General features: G+C 59.3%; 1 protein-coding gene across 1 annotated transcript; it reads left to right on the top strand.

The window, feature by feature from the left end:
• The first annotated feature begins 2916 nt into the window (after window positions 1-2916).
• Window positions 2917-24880, top strand: LOC125320728 (neuroblast differentiation-associated protein AHNAK-like). The gene is made up of 8 exons (XM_048293132.1): window positions 2917-3011; window positions 6384-6476; window positions 6937-7090; window positions 7500-7687; window positions 7837-10422; window positions 10507-14886; window positions 15070-20703; window positions 20737-24880. The coding sequence occupies exons 3-8, from the start codon at window positions 6937-6939 to the stop codon at window positions 24625-24627; spliced, it is 16833 nt and encodes a 5610-aa protein (XP_048149089.1). The 5' UTR covers window positions 2917-3011; window positions 6384-6476; the 3' UTR covers window positions 24628-24880.
• The last annotated feature ends 500 nt before the right edge of the window (window positions 24881-25380 follow it).

Here is a 25380-nt window from a genome sequence, read left to right as displayed (position 1 = left end):
GGCGCTGGTGGCAGCGGAGGGGACGTGGGGACATCGTGATGGACACGGGGACACCGCGACACGGGGACACCGCGACACGGGAACACCTGGCACGGGCGTGGCACCGCCCGGGGATTCCGAGGCGCTGCCAGGCGGGGCCGCCCTGAGCCGGGCCACGCCCCGGTGTCACCAGGTGTCACCAGGTGTCACCGCCAGGCCGAGCTGGGCCACGCCCGGCTGTCACCAGGTGCCCCTGGGCAGTGCCACCGTGTGAGCTGCCACCACCCCGGTGCCACCAAAGTGCCACCAGGTGCCCCTGGGCGGTGCCACGGCCAGGCTGAGCCCCACCCAGGTGCCACCAAAGTGCCCCTGGCCGGTGCCATCGTGAGCTGCCACCACCCCGGTGCCACCAGCCGCTGCCTCCCCGCCCGTCCCTGTCCCCTCCCTGTCCCCGTCCCCGTCCCGCGGCTCTCCAGGACAGCCCCGTCCCCGGGAATTCGGGAATTCTGGGGGTGCCCCCCCCGCTGCCCCCCCCACACCCCCCTGTGACCCCCCCGTTGTCGCCCACGTGTCCCCTGGCACGGCCCCCCCGCCCCGCCGGTGGCCCCGGGCCAGCGCGGAATCCCAAACATCCCAAATCCCAAACAGCGCCGATCCCAAACATCCCCCCGCGCGGGGGGGCCGCTCCCTGCCTCCCCTCCCCCTCCCGCCGCTCTGGAGGGGGCCCAAAGTGTCCCAACCCCCCCCCCCAAGGCGCTGCCACCCCCTCCGTGTCCCTTCCAGCGGTGCCACCACATCTGGAGGTGACAGCTGGAGCGGATTCCCCCCCCGATCCGCCCTTTTGGGGGGGGTCACCCCCGCCCCGCCCCCACTCCCGAGATCGCGGGCACCCCTCGGGCTGAGTGGGGGTCCCTGGGGGTCCCCCGGGTGTCCCCTGGGTGTCTCCCGCCCCCGCCGTGGCGCGGGGCCCGGGGAGGGGCGGGGGGGCATGAGGCAGCGCTCGGGAATGCGCCGGGATTTGGCACCGGAGGCGCCGGGACCGCCCGGGAGCGGCCCCAAAACCGCCCGGAACGGCCCCAAAACTACCCTATAACCAGCCCCGGGAACGGCCCCAGATCGGCCCCAAAACAGCCCCGGAACCGGCCCGGGATCGGCCCCAAAAGCGCCCGGGAACGGGCCCGGAAATGGCCCCGATTCCAACGGGAACGGCCCCAAACCAGCCCCAAAACGGCCCCAAAACGGCCCCGGTTCCACTCGGGATGGCCCCGGAACGGCCCCGATCCCACCGGGAACGGCCCCAAAACGGCCCCGGAACGGCCCCGGTTCCACCCCGGAACGGCCCCAAAACTGCCCCAAAAAGGACCCGGGAATGGCCCCGATCCTACCGGGACCGGCCCCAAAACCGCCCGGGATCGGCCCCAAAAAGGACCCGGGACCGACCCCCGGAGGGGCTGGAATGGGATAAAAATAACCGGGAACGGGAACGGGAACGGGAACGGGAACGGGGCTGGGGAGGACACGGGGAGGGTCCCACAGGTGGGGAAAGGGGGGTCGGGAAAGGGGGAATTGGGGGGAAATTGGGGAATTTGGGGGTTCACGTGTGGGAGAAGCCCCGGATTTTGTGGAGATTGTGGCTCCCAGTATGGACTGGGCCAAACTGGGAGCAGCTCTGGGAGGTCTGGGGGTGCTGCGGGGGGGGATCCATCAGCGCCTGAGGGGCCCGACCCCCCCCCAATGTCCCCAGTGCCCCCCCAGTGTCCCCAGTGCCCCACTGGGTTGGGAACTGGGGATACTGGGGGGGCGCTGGGGGAGACTGGCGGGCTTTTGGGGGGGTCTGGGGTTCTTGGAGAGGGGTTGTAGATCCCCCTCCATGGGGGGTCCAGGGGTTTTTTGGGGGGTCTGGGATTTTGGGGGGGTCTGGGGTCAATTTGGGGTTTTTTGGTTTTTTGGGGGGAGTTTTGGGGGGTCCTCAAAGGGGTCTGGGGGGGGGTCTCCCCCCAGGAATTTGGGATTTACCTCCAGGGGGGTTGGGGGTTCACCCGGGGGGGCGGGGCCTATTGGGAGGGGTTGGGGTTACCTGGGGGGGCGGGGCTTGGGACTCACCTGGGGGGGCAGGTGGGGGGGAGGGGCTTCTCTGGATCTGGGGGGGTTCGGGGGAGAGGGGGGGTCCCGTTCCGGGACTGTCCAGTGGAGCCCGGACCGGAACCGGGATTGGAACCGGGACCGGGACTGGGATAGGGATGGGCTCGGGAGCGGGACTGGGACCGGAATTGGACCGGGAGCGGGATCGCATCAGGACCGGAACTGAATCGGGATTGGATTGGGTCCGGACCGGGAGTGAAATTGGATCGGGACCAGGACTGAAATTGGACCGGGAGCGGATCGAGATCAGAACCGGATAGGGATCGGAACCGAGACCGGAGCGCGATCAGAATCGGCCTGGGATCGGGATCAGAACCGTCTCCAGAGTGGATCCAGGCTCGGAACCGGAACCGGACAGGGATCAGACCCGCGACCGGATCGGTAACAGAACCAGCCCGGGATCAAGACCAGAAACAGGACCGGGATCGGGGTCCGAACCGGACTGGGAGCGAAACCGGGGCTGGATCGGGATCAGAACCGTCCCCGGACCGGGATCGGGGTCCGAACCGGACCGGGAGCGAAACCGGGGCTGGATCGGGATCAGAACCGCCCCCGAACCGGGATCAGAACCGCCCCGGCTCGGAACCGTCCCCGGGCCGTGCTCCGCTCCGGGCGTGGCGGGGCCGCTCCCGCTGCCGCTGCGGGGCCGCTGCGGGGCCGCTCCCTCCCGGGGCTGTCCCGGGCCGCTCCCTGTCCCGGGGCCGGGCCGGGCCGGGCCCTCCCCGCGGGGCGGGGGAGGCTCCGCCGCCCTACAAGAGCCGGGACCCGCCCGGGCGCGGCCACTCCGCACGGACCCGCCGGGGCCGCTCCGGGACCGCCGGCACCGGCACCGCCGCCAGGAACCGGCACCGGGCATGGCCCGGCCCGGCAGCTGAGCCCACTGCGCGCAGGTACCGGCCGGGCCGGGACGGGACCGGGACAGAACCGGGACGGGACCGGGAACCGAACCGGGACCCCCCGGGAGGGGCGAGGGGGGGTCCCCGGGACTGTCCCGGGGGTGTTTTGGGGGAGTTCTGGTGGTCCCGGGTCTGTCCCGGGAGTTCTCGGGGGGGTTCGGAAAGTGTCCGAGGGCGTCCCGGGGGGCTCCGGGAGCCCCGGGAGGGCGGGGGGGCGTCCTGGTGGTCCCGGGAGGGGCTTGGGGGGCTCCGGGAGAGCCGAGAGTGGGTCCCGGTGGTCCCGGGGGTGTTCCAGGGGGTCCCGGGGGATTCCGGCGGTCCCGGGACTGCCGTGGGGGTGCAGGGGGGAGTCCCGTGACCGTCTCGGGGGGCTCCGGTGCCGCCGGGGGCTTGGCGAGGTTCGTTTGTCTCGGGGGGCTCCGGTGCTGCCGGGGGTGTCCCGGGGGGGCTCCGTGAGCGCCGCGAACTCCACGGGACAGAATCGGGGGGGTGGGGGGGCCCACGCGTGTCCCGTGATCGCCCGGGGGGGGGGGCTCTGGGATCCCGGGGGGAGCGTCCCGGGGGTCTCCCGAGCTGCACGGGACAGCCCCGGGGGGTCCCGCGCGTGCCCCGGGGGTCCCGGGAGGTCCCGGCCGCGCTCAGGGCGTGGCCCCCCCCTTCCCCCCCCTCCGGCCGCGCCCGGGGAGTCCCCGTTGGGGGCGGGGCCGCGGCGATCCCCCCCCCTCCCCCCCCTTCGGGCCCCTCCCGCCGCTCCCGCCCCGCCCGGGCCGCGGGGACCCCCGGAGGGGGGGTCCCGGTGCCGTTTTTGGGGTGGGGGGGATCCCCGGGATCCCGCGAAGGCGCGGCCGCGCGTGGGCGCTCGGTTAATGAGGGTTCGTTAATTAACGCTCATCAGCGCGGGGGTGGGGAGAGCTCGGCGCTTTTGGGGGGGCGTTAATTTTGGGGTTCGCTTGATCCCCCAAAACTCCAAAACCCGAGGAGTCGGTGGGGAAGGAGGGATTTTGGGGGGGGGGCGAGGGGGGGAGGAGGCGCGGGTTCCCCCCCGCCCCCCCGCGCGCCCGCTGCGGTTTTGGGGCGCGGCCGCACCCGGGCGCCACTTCCCCCTCTGTCCCCCCCCTTGGGGACACCCCCACCCCATTTTGGGGGGCGAGGCCACCCCCGAGCCTCCTGGGGACCCCCGAATTTTATTGGGGGGCGATTCCTGCGCGCGCCCCTCTCTGAACATTTTCGGGCGCACGCGGCGCTTTTGGGGGTTCCCGGGGGGGGTTTTGGGGAGGGGGCCGGGGCGGGGTTTGGGGACACCGCCGGAGTGTCCCGGCGCCACCGCGTGTGGCCGCGGGCGGCGTCCGGGCAGGACCCGGTGGAACCGGTCCGGGACCCTCCCGGATCCCCGCGGTCCCCGCCGCCCGCGGGACTCTCGCTCCAGCCGGTCCGACCGGTACCGGCCGCGGGCCCCGCCCGCTCCTCCTCCTCCTCGTCCTCCTCATCCTGGGGCTTTTTCTCCCATTTTTTCTCACTTTTCCCTGTTTTTTCCTCTGTTTTTTCTCCGATTTTCCTCCCGTTTTTTCCCATTTCCCCCCGTTTTTTCCTCTATTTTTTCTCCCATTTCCCCCCATTTCTTCCCATTTTTTCCCGTTGTTTTTTTTTTTCTCTACTTCCCCCCCCCCCCCATTTTCCCGTTTTCCCCCCGGTTTTTGGGGATGGTTTTCCGGGATTTGGCGGGGTTTCCTGGGAGGATCCCGGGCCCTGCGTCACCGTCGCCGTCACCAGGAGGTGACACCAGGGGGTCCCTCGGGGAGCACGAGGGAGGATGAGGGGGGCCCTGGGGGTCCCTGGGAGGTGGCGCTGTGACAGTGCCACTGCGGGGGTGACACCAGGCGGTCCCTCGGGGAGCAGAGAGGAGGATGAGGAGGGTCCTGGGGGTGACACCCTGGAGGTGGCACCACGGGGGGGGGACGACACTGCGGGGGTGACATCGTGGGGTCCTCGGTGACCGGAGGGGAGGGGGAGGGAGGTGCTGGGGGTGACTCTGTGGTGGTGGCACCGGGGGTGTCCCGGGGGCGGCCCCGTGGGGTGACACCCCCTCGGTGACCGGACACGAGGCTGGCGCGGGGCGGTTTTCGGGTGATTAAGGGACATGTGGTGGCCTCAGCAAATTGTCGCTTTGTGGCCCCGAAGCCGCCGCGCTCGGCACAAACACCCGGGGGGGGACTCTGGGGGGACCCCAAAACAGCATCCAAGGGTGGGGGTCTCATCAGTGTCCCCGTGTCCCCAAACATCACCCCACTGTCCCCGTGTCCCCCCAGTGTCCCCACACAGCCCCCCGGGTTGGTGGCCGTGGCTTTTTGGGGTGCGGGAGTGGCGCGGGGACACACCGGGGTGACACCGGCCAGGGTGACACGGCTGTGGGTGGCACGGGTGACATCTCATCCCTCTGCGGCTTTTCGGGGGCGGGGGGAGGGACACTAAAAATACCGGGAAGGGGCCGCACGTGGTTTTCACCCCAAAAATAGCGCGGACGTTGTGGCGGGGGGGGGGATGGCATTGCCGCGGGGACACGCGAAGGTGGCCCCTGTTTCGCCAAGGTGGGGTGGGCCCTCGTGTCACCCCCCCGAGCCGCGGGAGAAGAGGGAAAATAGTGGAAAAATGGTGGAAAAGGCGGGTTTTGGCTCATTTTTGGGCCGGGCCGCTCCCAGCGCTCGGGGCCGCTCTGAGTCACCCCCGGTCCCCCCCCTTGTCCCCCCCCCGGTTCCCCCCGCCCCGCTCTGAGTCACCAACCAGTTTGGCCGCCACCGCGCGGAGCCTTCCAGAGGCTTCCGAGCCCGAATTGTCCCCCTTGGGGACACCCCCGGGGCGGGGGGGGACACCCCAAGGTGGCACCGGGCAGCGCCCCCCCCATCCGGAGCCCCCCCGGTGCCACCGCCCCGCTGGGGACGGTCGGGAGGTCCCGGCTCGTCCCCGGGGTGTGACAATCCCGGCGCTGTCACCCCCCCACCCCCGCCACTGTCACCTTCTCTGCAGCAGGGACACGCTGGTGGCTCGCGGCCACCCCTGAGGTCACCAGGACCCTCCGTGCTGTCCTCCCAGGGGTCCCCTCCCAGTTTTTGGGGTGGTTTTGGGGCAGGGAAAGGACAAAAAAAAAAACAAACCCAGAATTCCCTAAAAACAGTGAAATCCCCTCAAAACACCAGGAACTGATCGAGGCGGGGTTCAGGTGGCGCAGGTGACAAGGGACAGGTGACATCCCCACGCTGCCCCACCCTTCCCGATCCCCCCTGCTCTGGAATTCCCACATGTCCCCGGTGTCCCCCCGATGTCCCGTGGGTGTCCCCGGTGTCCCACGGTGTCCCCCGCTGTCCCCTCCAGGCCGGGGAGGTGACGCCGGAGTCGCCGCGAGGTTCCCGAGCGAGGGCCGAGGATTCCTGGGGCTGATCCGGCCGGGACTGGGACCCCACAGAGGTCAGTGGGGCCGGTCCGGCTCCTCCTGACCCCTCTCCGGACCCCAGACCCCGTGTCTGGCCACACCCATGACCCCAAACCCTGTGTCTGACCACTCCCCTGCCCCCAGACCCAGCATCCACCCCTCCCCTTGACCCCAGACTCATTGTCCAGCCCCTCCCCTTGACCCCCGTGTCCGGCCCCTCTTCGGACCCCAGACCCTGTGTCCACCCCCTCCCCTGACCCCAAACCCAGCGTCCAGTCCTGCCCTGACCCCAAACCCTGCATCCACCCCCTCTTCTTGACCCCCAGCCCCCATGCCCACCCTCTGACCCACTGTCCACCTCCAGCCCCCGTGTCCAGCCCCCGTGTCCACCCCCTGACCCCGTGTCCAGTCCTGTGACCATCCCCAGCCGCTGTGTCTGTCCCCTGACCCTGTGTCCAGCCCCTGCCCTGCTCCGCTGACCGTGTCCTGGTGCAGATGGAGCGGGAGGAGGAGACGCGGGAGATCCTCCTGCCCAACTGGCAGGGCAGCGGCTCCCACGGCATCACCATCGACCAGACCGATGACGGCGTCTTCGTCCGGCGCGTCCAGCAGAACTCTCCGGCCGCCCGCATGGGCGTGGTCAAGGAAGGTGGGGACAGTCGGGGGCTTTGGGGACACCTGGGACATCCTGGTGGCGCTTGGGGCATTTATTCTTCCACCCCCGTGGGTGGCCACCCCATGGTTCAAGTCCCACCCAAACCTGAGGGTTTTAGGGTTAAAACTGGAGTTTTGGGGACCTTCAGGACATCTTGGTGGCGCCTCAGGAGCTTCTGCCTCTGTCCCCATGGGCAGTGACCCCCCAGGTGCTCTTCCCTGAGGGTTTTGGGGGGAAAAACAAGAGTTTTGGAGCATTTTCATCCATCCTGGTGGCACTTTGGGTGTTTCCTCCTCCCTCCTTGTGGACGATGACCCCCATGGTCACACGCGATGGGGACAGGGTGTCCTGGTGTCCCCCCCGAAATCCCTGACCTGGCCGTCCCCTGTCCCTGTCCCCGCAGGGGATCAGATCGTCAGCGCCACCGTCTACTTCGACAACCTGCAGTCGGGGGAGGTGGCGCAGCTGCTGCAGACCATGGGCCACCACACGGTGGGACTGCGGCTGCAGCGCCGCGGGGACCGGTCACCCCTGCCCGGACAGCCCTGCAGACACGAGACCTTCGTGCCCGGCAGCCCCGAGGTCATGCTGGTGAGTGGCGGTGACAGGGGGAGGAAGAGGAGGATGAGGAGGAGGATGGGGATGAGGGGGAAGGATGAGCATGAGGAGGATGGGGATGGGGATGGGGATGGGGAGGAAGCAGCCTCCCGGTGCTCATGGCGGACATCTCCCATCCCCAGAGCGGCGATGACGAGGAGTACCAGCGCATCTACACCACCAAAATCAAGCCCCGGCTGAGGTCCGAGGAGGGGCCGGACACCGAGGCTGGGGGGATGCAGAGCCGGACCATCACGGTCACCCGCAAGGTCACCGCCTACACCGTGGACGTCACCCGGCATGACGGCGACCTCGACGTCCTCGGTGGTGGCCCCGATTTCAACGTCCGGATCCCGACACCAGAGCTCGGGCTGACGTCTGGTGCCGACGCCAGGAAAAGCCCGAGTGGGACTGGGGGGCTTCACCTGCAGACCCCAACAGAGCCGGCACTGCCCCAGAGCCAAATTCCTGCTGGAGAAACTGGAAAATCCATCCCGGGCTGGAAGGGCTCTGGCGCCTTCCCGGGGTCGCCCAGGATCGAGGCCAACGGACAGATGGGAGAGCTGGACACGGGATTCTACGCCACAGGGCCCCACGTGTCTGGCGGGGCTCCGTGTCCACAGGGAGAGGTCGCCGGCTCCTCGCCGCCCGTGGATGTGGGGAAAATCAAGATCCCGACATTGAAAATCCCCAAATTTGGGTTCCAGGCTGGCGGTGAAGTTCTGACCCCTGGGATGGACGTCACTTGCTCGCCCGGAGCGGAGGTTTCGTCCCCGTCTGTCAAAGCCCCCGTGCCGCAGGTGGATGTGGCGGTCAAAGGTGCCACCAAGGTCCCCTCCCCTCCGCTGGATGTCCCTGGCGTGGAGGTCCCGGCCCCTGACGGCGCCAAGGGGAAAATCAAAATCCCGCACATGACCTTCCCCAAATTCACCGTCGCCGACGCCACCGTGGAGGTCCCCAAGGGCGTGGTGGTCCCCGAGGTGGCCCTGGAAGGAGAATGGAAAGGTCCCATGTTCAAGAAGGTGGAAACGCCCCAAATTTCGCTGTCAGACGTGAACCTGAACTTGAGGGGCCCCAGGGTGGAAGGCGACCTCAAAGGACTCGGCCCCAAGGGGCTCCAGGTGGACGTGAAGGGTCCTGAGGTGCAAGTGGCCAGTCCAGGGGGTGGCCTGAAGGGAGTGGAGATGGATGTTGACGTGAAGGGGTTGAAGGGAGGAGTGGACGTATCCGTGCCGACTGTGGGGGGTGAATTGAGGGGGCCTCAATTGGACCTTAAAGGGCCCCAGATTGGGGTGGAGGTGCCTGGAGTTGACATCAACGGCCCCACGGTGAAGATGCCCGAGATGAGCATCAAAACCCCCCAAATCTCTGTGCCTGATGTCGACCTGAACCTCAAAGGGCCCGGAGTGAAGGGAAATCTGGACATTTCCACCCCAAAACTGGAAGGAGAACTGAAAGCCCCCGGACTGGACATCAAAGGCCCCAAAGTTGAGGTTGGGAGCCCAGAAATGGAGATCCAGGGGCCCGAGGGGAAACTGAAATTCCCCAAGCTAAAAATGCCCAAATTTGGGGTGAAGGGAGAGACCCCCAGTGTTGATGTGACCCTTCCCAAAGGGGCAGTGGATGTTTCCGGCCCCAAGGTGGACGTCAGCACTCCAAGCGTGGACATCAAAGGCCCCAAAGTGGACATTGAAGCACCTGAAGTGGACATTCACAACCCCGAGGGAAAATTCAAGATGCCCAAATTCAAGATGCCCAAATTTGGGATGCCCGGGGTCAAAGCAGAAGGTCCAGAGGTGGACGTGAACCTCCCGAAAGGCGGCATGGAGGTGTCCGGCCCCAAGGTGGACATTGAGGCACCAAGTTTGGACATCCAGGGGCCTGAAATGCACCTCAAGGCCCCCCAAATCTCCGCTCCTGATGTTGACCTGACCCTCAATGGTGCCAAGGCCAGCGGCGACTTGGACGTGTCCGTGCCCAGTTTGAAGGGCCCTGAACTGGATATCAAAGGCCCCAAAGTCGAGGTTGAAGCACCAGATTTGGATGTCCAAGGGCCCGAGGGCAAACTGAAGTTCCCCAAGCTGAAAATGCCCAAATTTGGGGTGAAGGGAGAGAGCCCCGACCTCGAGGTGGCCCTTCCCAAGGGCAAAGTGGACATTTCGGGTCCCAGCGTCACCTTCGACGTCCCCAGCGTGGACATCAAGGGCCCTGCAGTGAAGATGCCTGAGATGAGCATCAAGACCCCCCAAATCTCCATGCCCGACATCGACCTGAACCTCAAAGGGCCCAAAGTCAAGGCAGACCTTGACATTTCCACCCCAAAACTGGAAGGGGAGCTGAAAACCCCTGGACTGGACATCAAAGGCCCCAAAGTTGAGGTTGAAGCACCAGATTTGGACATCCAAGGGCCCGAGGGGAAATTAAAGTTCCCCAAGCTGAAAATGCCCAAATTTGAGGTGAAGGGAAAGAGCCCCGACCTCGAGGTGACGCTCCCAAAGGGGGAGATGGACATTTCCGGCCCCAAGGTGGACATCGATGTCCCGAGTGTGGACGTGGAAGGGCCGGAGGTCAAAGGGAAAGGTCTCAAGTTTAAAATGCCTGAACTCAACGTTCAGACCCCAAAACTCTCCATGCCAGATGTGGATTTGGGATTGAAGACCCCAAAACTGAAGGGGGACGCTGGAATTTCTGGGCTGAAGGGCCCCAAAATCGATGTGAAAGGCCCCAAAGTGGATGTGGAAAGTGCCAAAATTGATGTGAAAGGTCCCAAGATCGATGTGGAAGGTCCCAAAATTGATGTGGAAGGGCCCAAGGTGGATGTGGAAGGTCCCAGGTTGGATGTTGACGTGCCTGAGGTGGACTTGGAATGTCCAGAAGGGAAGATAAAAGGCCCCAAATTCAAGATGCCGAAACTTAACATTAAATCACCCAAAATCTTGATGCCGGACGTGGATTTGAACCTGAAGGGACACAAGGTGAAGGGAGAGGTGGACGTGTCCCTCCCGAAGGTTGAAGGTGATGCCGGCATCAACATCAAGGGGCCGAAGGTGGACGTGGAGGTCCCAGATGTCCACCTGGAGTGTCCAGAGGCCAAACTGAAAATGCCAAAAATGAAATTGCCTCATTTCAACGTGTCCAGCCCCAAGCTGGAAGGGCCCGAGGTGGATGTTACCCTGCCGAAAGGAGAGGTGGACCTCTCTGGGCCAGAGGTGGACATTGAAGGTCCAGAAGTGGACGTTGGAGGAGTGGAAGGGAAATGGAAAGGTCCCAAATTCCGGATGCCGAAGCTGAACATCAAATCCCCCAAAATCTCCATGCCAGATGTGGACTTGAACCTGAAGGGACCCAAACTGAAGGGAGAGGTGGACGTGGCAGTCCCCAAGCCGGAAGGGGACTTGAAAGCTCCAGAAATGGACATTAAAGGGCCAAAAGTGGACATTGAGGTGCCCAGCGTGGATTTGGAGTATCCTGAGGGGAAGGTCAAAGGCCCCAAGTTCAAGATGCCTGAGATGCACATCAAGACACAGAAGATCTCCATGCCGGACGTGGACATCAACCTGAAGGGCTCCAAGGTCAAGGGCGACGTGGATGTGTCCCTTCCAAAGCTTGAAGGTGACCTGAAGGGTCCTGAAGTGGACATCAAAGGCCCCAAAGTGGACATTGAGGCACCCGATGTCGACATTCACGGCCCCGAAGGAAAATTCAAGATGCCCAAATTCAAAATGCCCAAGTTCGGGATGCCCGGGGTCAAGGCAGAAGGTCCCGAGGTGGACGTGAACCTCCCAACAGGAAACCTGGATGTGTCCGGCCCCAAGGTGGACATTGAAGGTCCGGAAGTGGACGTGGAGCTGCCAGAGGGGAAGGTCAAAGGCCCCAAGTTCAAGATGCCCGAGATGCACATCAAGGCCCCCAAGATCTCCATGCCCGATGTCGACTTCAACCTGAAAGGCCCCAAAGTGAAGGGGGACGTTGATGTTTCCGTTCCCAAGCTGGAAGGTGACCTGAAGGGCCCTGAAATTGACATCAAAGGCCCCAAAGTCGATGTTGATCTTCCTGATGTTGATCTGGAAGCACCTGAGGGGAAGATCAAAGGCCCCAAGTTTAAGATGCCTGAGATGCACATCAAGGCCCCCAAAATCTCAATGCCAGACTTTGATCTGAACCTAAAAGGCCCCAAAGTGAAGGGAGATGTCGATGTCTCTGTCCCTAAGCTTGAGGGTGACCTGAAAGGTCCTGAACTGGACATCAAAGGCCCCAAAGTGGACATTGAGGCACCCGATGTCGACATTCACGGCCCCGAAGGAAAATTCAAGATGCCCAAATTCAAAATGCCCAAATTTGGGATGCCCGGGGTCAAGGCAGAAGGTCCCGAGGTGGACGTGAACCTCCCAACAGGAAACCTGGATGTGTCTGGCCCCAAGGTGGACATTGAAGGTCCGGAAGTGGACGTGGAGCTGCCAGAGGGGAAGGTCAAAGGCCCCAAGTTCAAGATGCCCGAGATGCACGTCAAGGCCCCCAAGATCTCCATGCCCGATGTCGACTTCAACCTGAAAGGCCCCAAAGTGAAGGGGGACGTTGATGTTTCCGTTCCCAAGCTGGAAGGTGACCTGAAGGGCCCTGAAATTGACATCAAAGGCCCCAAAGTCGATGTTGATCTTCCTGATGTGGAGCTGGGAGGTCCAGAGGGGAAGATCAAAGGCCCCAAGTTCAAGATGCCTGAGATGCACATCAAGGCCCCCAAGATCTCCATGCCCGATGTCGACTTCAACTTGAAGGGCCCCAAGGTCAAGGGTGACATCAATGTTTCTGCTCCAAAGCTGGAAGGTGACCTGCAGGGCCCCGAAATCGACATCAAAGGCCCCAAAGTGGACATCGAGGCACCCGATGTCGACATTCACGGCCCCGAAGGAAAATTCAAGATGCCCAAATTCAAGATGCCCAAGTTCGGGATGCCTGGGGTCAAGGCAGAAGGTCCTGAGGTGGACGTGAACCTCCCAACAGGAAACCTGGATGTGTCCGGCCCCAAGGTGGACATTGAAGGTCCGGAAGTGGATGTGGAGCTGCCAGAGGGGAAGGTGAAGGGCCCCAAGTTCAAGATGCCCGAGATGCATTTTAAGACACCCAAGATCTCCATGCCCGACATTGACCTGAACCTGAAAGGTCCCAAGATCAAAGGTGACGTTGATGTTTCTGTCCCTAAGCTGGAAGGTGACCTGAAGGGCCCTGAAATTGACATCAAAGGCCCCAAAGTGGACATTGAGGCACCCGATGTCGACATTCACGGTCCAGAGGGAAAGTTCAAGATGCCAAAGTTCAAAATGCCCAAATTTGGGATGCCGGGGCTAAAGGGAGAAGGTCCTGAGGTGGACGTGAACCTTCCGAAAGGGGACTTGGATTTGTCCGGCCCCAAGGTGGACGTTGAGATGCCGAGTGTGGACATTGAGGGCCCCGAGGGGAAGATCAAAGGCCCCAAGTTCAAGATGCCCGAGATGAACATCAAAGCCCCCAAGATCTCCATGCCGGACATTGACCTCAACCTGAAAGGCCCGAAGGTCAAGGGGGGTCTTGATGTCTCTGTCCCCAGATTGGAGGGTGACCTGAAAGGTCCGGATGTGAATATTAAAGGTCCGAAGTTGGATGTGGATGTTCCTGATGTGGACGTTGAAGGTCCCGAGGGGAAGTGGAAAGGACCCAAGATCAAGATGCCCGAGATGAACATCAAGGCACCGAAATTTTCTTTGCCTGATGTCGACCTGAACCTGAAAGGTCCCAAACTGAAGGGAGAAGTGGATGTGTCTGCCCCAAAAATTGAAGGTGACGTGAAAGTGCCAGATCTGGAGTTGAAAGGACCCAAAGTGGACGTGGATGTCCCTGACATCGAACTGGAGGGCCCCGAGGGGAAGGTGAAGGGCCCCAAGTTCAAGATGCCCGAGATGCACTTCAAAGCCCCCAAGATCTCAATGCCGGACTTTGATCTGAACCTGAAGGGCCCCAAAGTGAAAGGGGACGTGGACATGTCCATCCCGAAAATCGAGGGAGATTTGAAGGGCCCAGACGTTGACATCAAAGGCCCCAAAGTCAATGTCAACCTCCCTGACGTCGACCTGGAGTGTCCGGAAGCGAAGCTGAAAGGCCCCAAGTTCAAGATGCCCGAAATGCACTTCAAAACCCCCAAAATCTCCATGCCTGACATTGATTTGAACCTGAAAGGCCCAAAACTGAAGGGGGACGTGGACATCTCTGGCCCCAAACTGGAAGGCGATTTGAAGGGCCCAGATGTGGACATCGAAGCTTCTGGTCCCAAACTGGACATCGAAGCTCCTGCCGTGGACATTGATCTCCCAGAGGGGAAGGTGAAGGGCCCCAAGTTCAAGATGCCCGAGATGCACTTCAAGGCCCCCAAAATCTCAATGCCAGACTTTGATCTGAACCTGAAAGGCCCCAAGGTCAAGGGCGACATTGATGTGTCCCTGCCCAAGCTGGAAGGTGACCTGAAAGGTCCAAAAGTGGACACTGAGGCTCCAGATGTGGAGCTGGAATGTCCAGAAGGGAAGATCAAAGGCCCCAAGTTCAAAATGCCCGAGATGCACATTAAGGCCCCCAAGATCTCCATGCCCGACTTCGATCTGAACCTGAAAGGCCCCAAGGTGAAGGGGGACATTGATGTCTCAGTCCCCAAGCTGGAAGGGGACCTGAAAGGTCCTGAAATTGACGTCAAAGGCCCCAAAGTTGATGTCAGCCTTCCTGATGTTGAGCTGGAGTGTCCAGAGGGGAAACTGAAGGGCCCCAAGTTCAAGATGCCCGAGATGCATTTTAAGACACCCAAGATCTCCATGCCTGACATCGACCTGAACCTGAAAGGCCCCAAAGTGAAGGGTGACATCGATGTCTCTGTTCCAAAGCTCGAGGGAGATTTGAAAGCACCAGACATCGACATCAAAGGCCCCAAAGTCGATGTTGATCTCCCTGACATCGAGCTGGAAGGGCCTGAGGGGAAGATCAAAGGCCCCAAGTTCAAGATGCCTGAGATGCACATCAAGGCCCCCAAGATCTCCATGCCGGACGTTGACTTCAACCTGAAGGGCCCCAAGGTCAAAGGGGACATCGATGTCTCTGTCCCTAAACTGGAAGGTGATGTTAAGGGTCCTGAGCTGGACATCAAAGGCCCCAAAGTGGACATTGAGGCACCTGATGTCGACATTCATGGCCCTGAGGGAAAATTCAAGATGCCCAAATTCAAGATGCCCAAATTTGGGATGCCAGGGCTGAAGGGAGAAGGTCCTGAGGTGGACGTGAACCTCCCAACAGGAAACCTGGATGTGTCCGGCCCCAAGGTGGACGTTGAGATGCCGAGTGTGGACATTGAGGGCCCCGAGGGGAAGGTGAAAGGCCCCAAGTTCAAGATGCCCGAGATGCATTTTAAGACACCCAAGATCTCCATGCCTGACATCGACCTGAACCTGAAAGGCCCCAAAATCAAGGGGGACGTTGATGTTTCCCTTCCCAAAGTGGAAGGTGACCTGAAGGGCCCCGAAATTGACATCAAAGGTCCCAAAGTTGATGTTGACCTTCCTGATGTTGATCTGGCAGGTCCAGAGGGGAAGATCAAAGGCCCCAAGTTCAAGATGCCCGAGATGAACATCAAGGCCCCCAAGATCTCCATGCCCGATGTTGACTTCAACCTGAAGGGCCCCAAGGTCAAAGGGGACATTGATGTCTCTGTCCCTAAACTGGAAGGGGACCTGAAGGCCCCTGAAATTGACATCAAAGGCCCCAAAGTGGACATTGAGGCACCTGACGTCAACATTCATGGCCCAGAAGGGAAAATAAAGTTCCCCAAATTCAAGATGCCCAAGTTCGGGATGCCCGGGGTCAAGGCAGAAGGTCCCGAGGTGGACGTGAACCTCCCAACAGGAAACCTGGATGTGTCTGGCCCCAAGGTGGACATTGAAGGTCCGGAAGTGGACGTGGAGCTGCCAGAGGGGAAGGTCAAAGGCCCCAAGTTCAAGATGCCCGAGATGCATTTTAAGACACCCAAGATCTCCATGCCCGATGTTGACTTCAACCTGAAGGGCCCCAAAGTGAAGGGGGACATCGATGTCTCTGTTCCAAAGCTCGAGGGAGATTTGAAAGCCCCAGACATCAACATCCAGGGCCCCAAAGTCAATGTTGATCTTCCTGATGTTGAACTGGAAGGGCCTGAGGGGAAGATCAAAGGCCCCAAGTTCAAGATGCCTGAGATGCACATCAAGGCCCCCAAGTTCTCCATGCCCGATGTTGACTTCAACCTGAAGGGCCCCAAGGTCAAGGGTGATGTGGACGTGTCAGTTCCAAAACTGGAAGGTGACCTGAAGGCCCCTGAGCTGGACATCAAAGGCCCCAAAGTGGATATTGAAGCACCTGATGTCGATATTCATGGCCCAGAAGGGAAAATAAAATTTCCCAAATTCAAGATGCCCAAATTTGGGGTCCCCGGCTCCAAAGTGGAGGCACCAGACGTGGCCGTGAACCTGCCAACAGGAAACCTGGATGTGTCCGGCCCCAAGGTGGACATTGAAGGTCCGGAAGTGGACGTGGAGCTGCCAGAGGGGAAGATCAAAGGCCCGAAGTTCAAGATGCCCGAGATGCACATCAAGGCCCCCAAGATCTCCATGCCCGATGTCGACTTCAACCTGAAAGGCCCCAAAGTGAAGGGGGACGTTGATGTTTCCGTTCCCAAGCTGGAAGGTGACCTGAAGGGCCCTGAAATTGACATCAAAGGCCCCAAAGTCGATGTTGATCTTCCTGATGTGGAGCTGGGAGGTCCAGAGGGGAAGATCAAAGGCCCCAAGTTCAAGATGCCCGAGATGCACATCAAGGCCCCCAAGATCTCCATGCCGGACGTTGACTTCAACCTGAAGGGCCCCAAGGTCAAAGGGGACATCGATGTCTCTGTCCCTAAGCTGGAAGGTGATGTTAAGGGTCCTGAGCTGGACATCAAAGGCCCCAAAGTGGACATTGAGGCACCCGATGTCGACATTCACGGCCCAGAAGGGAAAATTAAAATGCCAAAATTCAAGATGCCCAAATTTGGATTTTCCGGTCCAAAAGTGGAAGGTCCCGAGGTAGACGTGAACCTCCCTGAGGCCGATGTCAACATTTCGGCTCCAAAGGTTGACGTTTCTATCCCTGACCTGGACATTGAAGGCCCAGAAGGGAAACTGAAGGGCCCCAAGTTCAAGAAGCCGGAGCTGCAGTTCAACGTCCCCAAAATCTCCATGCCCGACATCGACCTGAACCTGAAAGGCCCCAAATTGAAAGGTGACCTCGATGCTTCTCTTCCCAAGGTCGAGGGCGAGCTGAAAGGCCCAAAAGTTGACATCAAAGGGCCAGAGCTCGAGCTGGAGGGGCCGAAGGCTGACCTCGAAGGAAAAGGTAAAAAATCCAGGTTTAAACTTCCCAAGTTTGGCTTTTCTGGCCCAAAAGTTCAAAGCCCTGAGGTGGACGTGAAGCTCAAAAAACCTGAGGTGGAGCTGTCTGGCCCGAAAGTCGAGGTTCAGGCTCCAGATTTGGATGTCCAGGCGAAATCCAAAGGTTCCAAATTCAAAATGCCTTTTCTCAATATTTCTTCACCCAAAGTCTCGATGCCGGACGTGGAGTTGAACCTGAAGGGGCACAAAATGAAAGGGGAGTTTGACCTGTCTGTCCCCAAATTGGAAGGGGAGATGAAGAGTCCCGAGGTGGACATCAAAGGCCCCAAGGTCAACCTTGAGACCCCCGATGTGGATGTTCATGGCCCAGAGGGTAAAATCAAGATGCCCAAGTTCAAAATGCCCAAATTTGGTGTTCCTGGGTTTAAAGGGGAGGGGCCAGAGGTGGACGTGAACCTGCCAACAGGAGAACTGGATGTGTCTGGTCCCGAAGTGGACATTGAAGGCCCAGATGTGGACATTGAGGGGCCAGAGGGGAAGATCAAAGGCCCCAAGTTCAAGATGCCCGAGATGAACATCAAAGCCCCCAAGATCTCCATGCCTGACATTGACCTCAACCTGAAAGGCCCCAAAGTGAAGGGGGATGTGGATGTGTCCCTGCCCCAGGTGGACCTGAAAGGACCCAAATTGGACGTAGAAGTTCCCGACCTCGATATTGAAGGTCCGAAAGGGAAAATAAAAGGCCCCAAATTTAAAATGCCTGAGATGAACATCAAAGCTCCCAACATCTCCATGCCAGACCTGGACCTGAACCTGAAAGGCCCCAAGGTGAAAGGCGGGGTGGACATTGATCTATCCACACCGAAAATCGAAGGGGACGTAAATATGCCAGACATCAGTGTCAAAGGCCCCAAAGTGGACGTTGAAGGCCCAGAGCTGGACATTGAAGGGCCTGAGGGGAAGATCAAAGGCCCCAAGTTCAAGATGCCCGAGATGCACATCAAGGCCCCCAAGATCTCCATGCCCGATGTCGACTTCCACTTGAAGGGCCCCAAGGTCAAGGGTGACATCAATGTTTCTGCTCCAAAGCTGGAAGGTGACCTGCAGGGCCCCGAAATCGACATCAAAGGCCCCAAAGTGGACATCGAGGCACCCGATGTGGACATTCACGGCCCTGAGGGAAAATTCAAGATGCCCAAGTTCAAGATGCCCAAGTTCGGGATGCCCGGGGTCAAGGCAGAAGGTCCTGAGGTGGATGTGAACCTCCCAACAGGAAACCTGGATGTGTCCGGCCCCAAGGTGGACATTGAAGGTCCGGAAGTGGACGTGGAGCTGCCAGAGGGGAAGGTGAAGGGCCCCAAGTTCAAGATGCCCGAGATGCATTTTAAGACACCCAAGATCTCCATGCCCGACATTGACCTGAACCTGAAAGGTCCCAAGATCAAAGGTGACGTTGATGTTTCTGTCCCTAAGCTGGAAGGTGACCTGAAAGGCCCTGAAATTGACATCAAAGGCCCCAAAGTCGATGTTGATCTTCCTGATGTGGAGCTGGGAGGTCCAGAGGGGAAGATCAAAGGCCCCAAGTTCAAGATGCCTGAGATGCACATCAAGGCCCCCAAAATCTCAATGCCGGACTTTGATCTGAACCTGAAGGGCCCCAAGGTGAAGGGGGACGTTGATGTTTCCGTTCCCAAGCTGGAAGGTGACCTGAAGGGCCCTGAAATTGACATCAAAGGCCCCAAAGTCGATGTTGATCTTCCTGATGTTGATCTGGAAGCACCTGAGGGGAAGATCAAAGGCCCCAAGTTCAAGATGCCTGAGATGCACATCAAGGCCCCCAAAATCTCCATGCCGGACTTTGACCTGAACCTGAAAGGCCCCAAAGTGAAGGGGGACGTTGATGTTTCCGTTCCCAAGCTGGAAGGTGACCTGAAGGGTCCTGAAATTGACATCAAAGGCCCCAAAGTCGATGTTGATCTTCCTGATGTGGAGCTGGGAGGTCCAGAGGGGAAGATCAAAGGCCCCAAGTTCAAGATGCCTGAGATGCACATCAAGGCCCCCAAAATCTCAATGCCGGACTTTGATCTGAACCTGAAGGGCCCCAAGGTGAAGGGGGACGTTGATGTTTCCGTTCCCAAGCTGGAAGGTGACCTGAAGGGCCCTGAAATTGACATCAAAGGCCCCAAAGTCGATGTTGATCTTCCTGATGTTGATCTGGAAGCACCTGAGGGGAAGATCAAAGGCCCCAAATTTAAGATGCCCGAGATGAACATCAAGGCTCCCAAAATCTCAATGCCGGACTTTGATCTGAACCTGAAAGGCCCCAAAGTGAAGGGGGACATGGACGTGTCACTGCCGAGCATGGGAGGTGACCTGAAAGGGCCAAAGGTGGATGTGAAAGGCCCTGAGTTCAATGTTTCTGCCCCAGATGTTCAAATCGAGGGCCCAGAAGGGAAGGTTAAAGGCCCCAAGTTCAAGATGCCTGAGATGCACATCAAGGCCCCCAAGATCTCCATGCCTGACATTGATCTGAACCTGAAAGGCCCCAAGGTGAAGGGGGACATTGATGTCTCTGTTCCAAAGCTGGAAGGGGACCTGAAGGGCCCTGACATCGACATCAAAGGCCCCAAAGTCGATGTTGACCTTCCTGATGTGGAATTGGAGGGACCTGAGGGGAAGATCAAAGGCCCTAAGTTCAAGATGCCCGAGATGCACATCAAGGCCCCCAAGATCTCCATGCCGGACATCGACTTCAACCTGAAAGGCCCCAAAGTGAAGGGGGACGTGGATGTGTCCCTTCCAAAGCTCGAGGGTGACCTGCAGGGCCCCGAAATTGACATCAAAGGCCCCAAAGTCGATGTTGATCTCTCTGATGTGGAGCTGGGAGGTCCAGAGGGGAAGATCAAAGGCCCCAAGTTCAAGATGCCCGAGATGCACATCAAGGCCCCCAAGATCTCCATGCCTGATGTCGACTTCAACTTGAAGGGCCCCAAGGTCAAGGGTGACATTGATGTCTCTGTCCCTAAACTGGAAGGTGACCTGCAGGGCCCCGAAATCGACATCAAAGGCCCCAAAGTGGACATCGAGGCACCCGATGTCAACATTCATGGCCCTGAGGGAAAATTCAAGATGCCCAAATTCAAGATGCCCAAGTTCGGGATGCCCGGGGTCAAGGCAGAAGGTCCTGAGGTGGATGTGAACCTCCCAACAGGAAACCTGGATGTGTCTGGCCCCAAGGTGGACATTGAAGGTCCGGAAGTGGACGTGGAGCTGCCAGAGGGGAAGGTGAAGGGCCCCAAGTTCAAGATGCCCGAGATGCATTTTAAGACACCCAAGATCTCCATGCCCGACATTGACCTGAACCTGAAAGGTCCCAAGATCAAAGGTGACGTTGATGTTTCTGTCCCTAAGCTGGAAGGTGACCTGAAGGGTCCTGAAATTGACATCAAAGGCCCCAAAGTCGATGTTGATCTCCCTGATGTAGAGCTGGGAGGTCCTGAGGGGAAGATCAAAGGCCCCAAGTTCAAGATGCCCGAGATGCACATCAAGGCCCCCAAAATCTCCATGCCGGACGTTGACTTCAACCTGAAGGGCCCCAAGGTCAAGGGCGACGTGGACATCTCAGCTCCCAAGTTTGAGGGTGACCTTAAGGGTCCTGAGCTGGACATCAAAGGCCCCAAAGTGGACATCGAGGCACCCGATGTCGACATTCACGGCCCCGAAGGGAAATTCAAACTACCAAAATTCAAGATGCCCAAATTTGGGATGCCAGGGCTGAAGGGAGAAGGTCCTGAGGTGGACGTGAACCTGCCAACAGGAAACCTGGATGTGTCCGGCCCCAAGGTGGACATTGAAGGTCCGGAAGTGGACGTTGAGGGTCCTGAAGGAAAACTGAAAGGCCCCAAGTTCAAGATGCCTGAGATGCACATCAAGGCCCCCAAAATCTCCATGCCAGACCTCGATCTGAACCTGAAAGGCCCCAAAATCAAAGGTGATGTGGACATGTCTCTGCCAAGCGTTGAAGGAGAACTGAAAGGCCCTGAGGTCAATGTCACTGCCCCCGACATCAGCATCGACAGCCCTGAGGGCAAATTCAAACTCCCCAAGTTCAAGATGCCCAAATTTTCCATGCCTGGATTCAAAGGGGAAGGGATGGACGTTGATGTGACCCTCCCCAGGGGTGACGTCGACATTTCGGGCCCCAGCATGGATGTGGAGGCTCCTGACCTGAGCGTGGACGGGAAAGTCAAAGGTCCCAAATTTTCCATGCCCGAGATGCACATCAAGGCCCCCAAGATCTCCATGCCCGATGTCGACTTCAACCTGAAGGGCCCCAAGGTCGAAGGTGATGTCGATGTTTCTGTCCCGAAAATGGAAGGTGACCTGAAGGGCCCTGAAATTGACATCAAAGGCCCCAAAGTCGATGTTGATCTTCCTGATGTGGAGCTGGGAGGTCCAGAGGGGAAGATCAAAGGCCCCAAGTTCAAGATGCCCGAGATGCACATCAAGGCCCCCAAGATCTCCATGCCCGATGTTGACTTCAACCTGAAGGGCCCCAAGGTCAAAGGGGACATCGATGTCTCTGTCCCTAAGCTGGAGGGGAACCTGCAGTGCCCAGATGTTGATATCAAAGGCCCCAAGGTGGACATTCAGGCACCAGATGTGACCCTGGAAGGGCCCAAGGTCAAGATGCCCGAAATTCAGGTCAAGACCCCCCAGATCTCCATGCCCGACATCGACCTGAACCTGAAGGGCCTGAAGGTGAAAGGCGACTCTGACCTGCATGGGCCCAAGCTCGAGGGGGGTCTGAAGGGCCCCGAGGTCGATATCAAAGGCCCCAAAGTCGACATCGAGGGCCCAGCGGTCGACGTCGATGGTCTGGGGGGGAAAGTGAAGCTACCCAAAATGAAAATGCCCAAATTTGGCTTTAAAGGGGAAGGTCCTGACGCGGATGTGAAGTTGCCAAAGGCCGAGGTGGATCTGTCTGGCCCCAAGGTTGACCTCAGCCTCCCGGAGGTCAACGTTGAGGGTCTGGAGGGCAAAGTGAAAGGTCCTAAACTGAAAATGCCCGAAATGCATATGAACGTCCCCAAAATCTCCATGCCTGAGATAGACCTGAACTTGAAAGGCCACAAAACCAAGGGCGGCTTTGACATTTCAACCCCAAAGGTGGAAGGTCACCTAAAAGGGCCTGAGGTCAACCTCAAAGGACCAGAATTCGGGGTCAAAGGCCCTGAAGTTGACGTTGAAGGTCCCGACCTGAGCATCGAGGGCCCAGAGGCCAACATCAAAGCTCCCAAGTTTAAAAAGTCCAAGTTTGGGTTTGGGATGAAAAGCCCAAAGGCGGAGGTGGATTTACCGGAGGCAGAGCTGAATGTGGAGTCACCTGAGGTCAATCTGTCTGGGAAGGGGAAGAAGAGCAAGTTCAAGATGCCCAAAATCCACATGAGCGGCCCCAAAGTGAAGGGGAAGAAGGGGGCATTCGATGTGAACGCGGCGGGGGCAGAGCTGGACACAGAACTCAGCATTGCCGGCCCCGACGTCACCGTCAAAGGTGATGCCGCCGTGAAGTCGCCCAAAGGCAAGAAACCCATGTTTGGGAAAATCTCCTTCCCAGATGTCGAATTCGACCTCAAATCGCACAAGTTCCGAGGGGAGGCCTCAGTGGGGGTCCCGAAAGTCGAGGGGGATCTGGAGGTGTCGGTGCCGGCGGTCAAGGGCGACCTCAAGGGCCCGAGTCTCAACATGGACGTTGAAGGTCCCGATGTGAACCTGAAAAGCCCAAAATTCAAACTCCCTGGGGTCCAGGTGGGCGCTGGGGATGTGAAAATCAGGGGGGACCTGAAAGGCCCTGGGATCGATGTCGCCGTTCCCTCGGTCGCGGTGCCGGATGTCGACTTGGGCGTGAAAGGACCAAAAGTAAAAGGTGAAGTCAGTGTTGCCGGAGCACAACTGGAAGGTCCCGAGGGGAAACTGGGATGGCCCAAGGGGGGGAAAATGGGTTTGGGGCTGGAAATGCCGGATGTGGACTCGGATGTGGATGTGAAGCTCACAGGGCCCCAAATCTCCAGACCTGAGTTTGAGGGGAACCTGAAAGGACCAAAATTAAAGGGAGACTTGGACGTTTCGGGCTCTGTGGAAGGGCCTGGTGTCACCCTGGACGTGCCCGGCCTCGACCTCGGCGGCTTGGGGGGGAAGGTGAAGCTGCCCAAGGCCAAGTCCCCGACGCTGGAGGTCAAGGGGGGCGTCCCCTGCTCCGTCCAGTCCCCGGGGGCCTCCCTGGACCTCAAGGGGCCCTCGCTGGATGTCTCCGGCCTGGATTTGGATGTCAACCTGAAAGGACCAAAGTTGAAAGGAGACATCGGCGTCAAATCCCCCAAAGCATCGGCAGACGACTCTGGCTTTGAAATTCTGGGGGGCACCATCAAACTCCCGTCCCTGAAGCTCCCCCAGTTCGGCATCTCCAGCCCCAGCATGGAGGGAGGGGACGCAGGGGTCACTCTGGAAGGTCCCCAAGTGAAGGGGGGGCTGAAGGGCTCCGGTTTGGAGCTGGAAGGCCCCGAGGTGGAACTGAAAGGGCCGAAATTCCCAACACCAGCGTCTCCCGGCGTCCCCTTGCCGGACGTTGATCTGAGGCTGAAAGGACCAAACCTGGATGTGGCTGGTGACATCAAAGGGTCAAAGGTCAGTGTGGAAGCCCCTCATGGAGGGGTGAGCGTCCACCTGGAGGCTCCGGAAGTGTCTGGCTCAGGATTGAACGTCAGCATGAAAGGGCCAAAGGTCAAAGGTGTGGCCGAGGTGACGCCGCCGTCGGTCAGCGCTGGCGCTGGAATGTTCCACGCCTCCGGCCCCAAGGTGGGCACTGGGGCCGGCCCCGAGGGCAGCCAGGTCAAAGTATCCTTCCCCAAGCTGCGGATGCCGAAATTCGTCTTCTCTGAGCCTGAGGCCAAGGGCCGGGAGGTCGGGGTAGACGTCGACTTCCCTGGGGCCGACGTGGCCGAGCCGGAACCGGATGAGGCTGAGGCGAGGATGAAGAAATCCAAGCTCAAGATGCCCAAATTCAACTTCTCCAAGCAGAAAGGGCGGAGCGGTGGCACCCTGGGGTCCCCTGAGGCGTCAGGGTCGGTGTCAGGCTCCAAGGGCGACCTGAAGAGCTCCAAGGTGAGTCTGGGCTCAGCCGAGGGCGAGCTGGAGGCCGAGGCGCCGGCGGCCAAGGGCAAATTCTCGCTGTTCCGCAGCAAGAAGCCGCGGCCGCGCTCGTCGTCCTTCAGCGATGACCACTCGGCCGAGCTGGACGCCGCCGCCAAGCAGCCCAAGAGCAAATTTGGGACCTTCGGCGGCATCGGCTCCAAGGCCAAGGGGTGCTACGAGGTCACAGCCGGGGATGAGGACGCGGGGCGGGCACTGGGGTCCCCCAAGTCCCGCCTGTCCTCATCCTCGTCCTCCGAGGGCGTCGGTGGCGCTGCCCGGGGCGGCTTCCGCGTGCCCGGCGTGGAGCTGGCGGTGGCCAAGCGCAAGGAGTGACCGCTGGGGGAGGGGTTGTACATAGGCCTGGAAGGAGGGACCCCCACATGTACAGAAATGGGGGGAGGGGTTGGGGGTCCCCCCGAAATTTTGGGGTCCCCCTCGGGGTCCCTACGCTCGCTCTGGCCCCGCTGAGAGCTTCACTTCTTCCCTCCCAATTTATCCTTTTTTGATATTTTTATTGGGTTTTTTTTTTCGTTCTCCTCTGTTTTTTTCCCCTCCTCCCCCTCAAAAAATTTTCAGTGTTTGGTTCATGGAAATGAAATTTTTTTTTTTTCCCTCTGTTTTAACCTTTTTTTTTTGGCTTTTTTTTTTTTTTTTTTTTTGCGGGGCTGAAAGTTCTGTCGGGTCAATGGATTTATTGGAAATGCAGCAGAACCGTTTGGTTTTTTGGTTTGTGAAATAAATAAACCAGAACTGTGGATTTATTAATAAAGTAACCACATAAACCAAAACCGTGGATTTACTAAAAAACTATAAACCAAACCCATGGTTATATTAAATAAATTAACCAAACCCATGGATATATTAAAAATATAAACCAAAGCAATGGATTTACTGAAAATAGAAACCAAATGAAATGGAATTATTTTAAAAAAAACCCTTAAAAATGTGGATCCATTAAAAAAAAGGTGTTATTAAAGAAATAGATTTTAAAATTAATTATAAATAAAATAGATTTATTAAAAGAATTAACAGAGATAAAATTGGGTCCATTAAGAAAATAAACCAAAGAAGAGGGGTGTATGAAAA

Source organism: Corvus hawaiiensis (assembly GCF_020740725.1).
Source record: "Corvus hawaiiensis isolate bCorHaw1 chromosome 34 unlocalized genomic scaffold, bCorHaw1.pri.cur SUPER_34b, whole genome shotgun sequence".
NCBI classification, from domain to species: domain Eukaryota; kingdom Metazoa; phylum Chordata; class Aves; order Passeriformes; family Corvidae; genus Corvus; species Corvus hawaiiensis.
The sequence above is the reverse complement of the archived record's forward strand: the minus strand, read 5'-3'. Positions and strand labels throughout refer to the sequence as shown.

What these genes read in the sequence shown, in the direction of transcription:
- LOC125320728 (XM_048293132.1), top strand. Translation starts at nt 6,937, where the DNA reads ATGGAGCGGGAGGAGGAGACGCGGGAGATCCTCCTGCCCAACTGGCAG. An exon ending in GCAGCCCCGAGGTCATGCTG is followed by an intron (nt 7,688 to 7,836) that starts GTGAGTGGCGGT and finishes TCCCATCCCCAG; the next exon opens with AGCGGCGATGACGAGGAGTA. An exon ending in TCAACCTGAAGGGCCCCAAG is followed by an intron (nt 20,704 to 20,736) that starts GTCAAGGGCGAC and finishes TCAGCTCCCAAG; the next exon opens with TTTGAGGGTGACCTTAAGGG.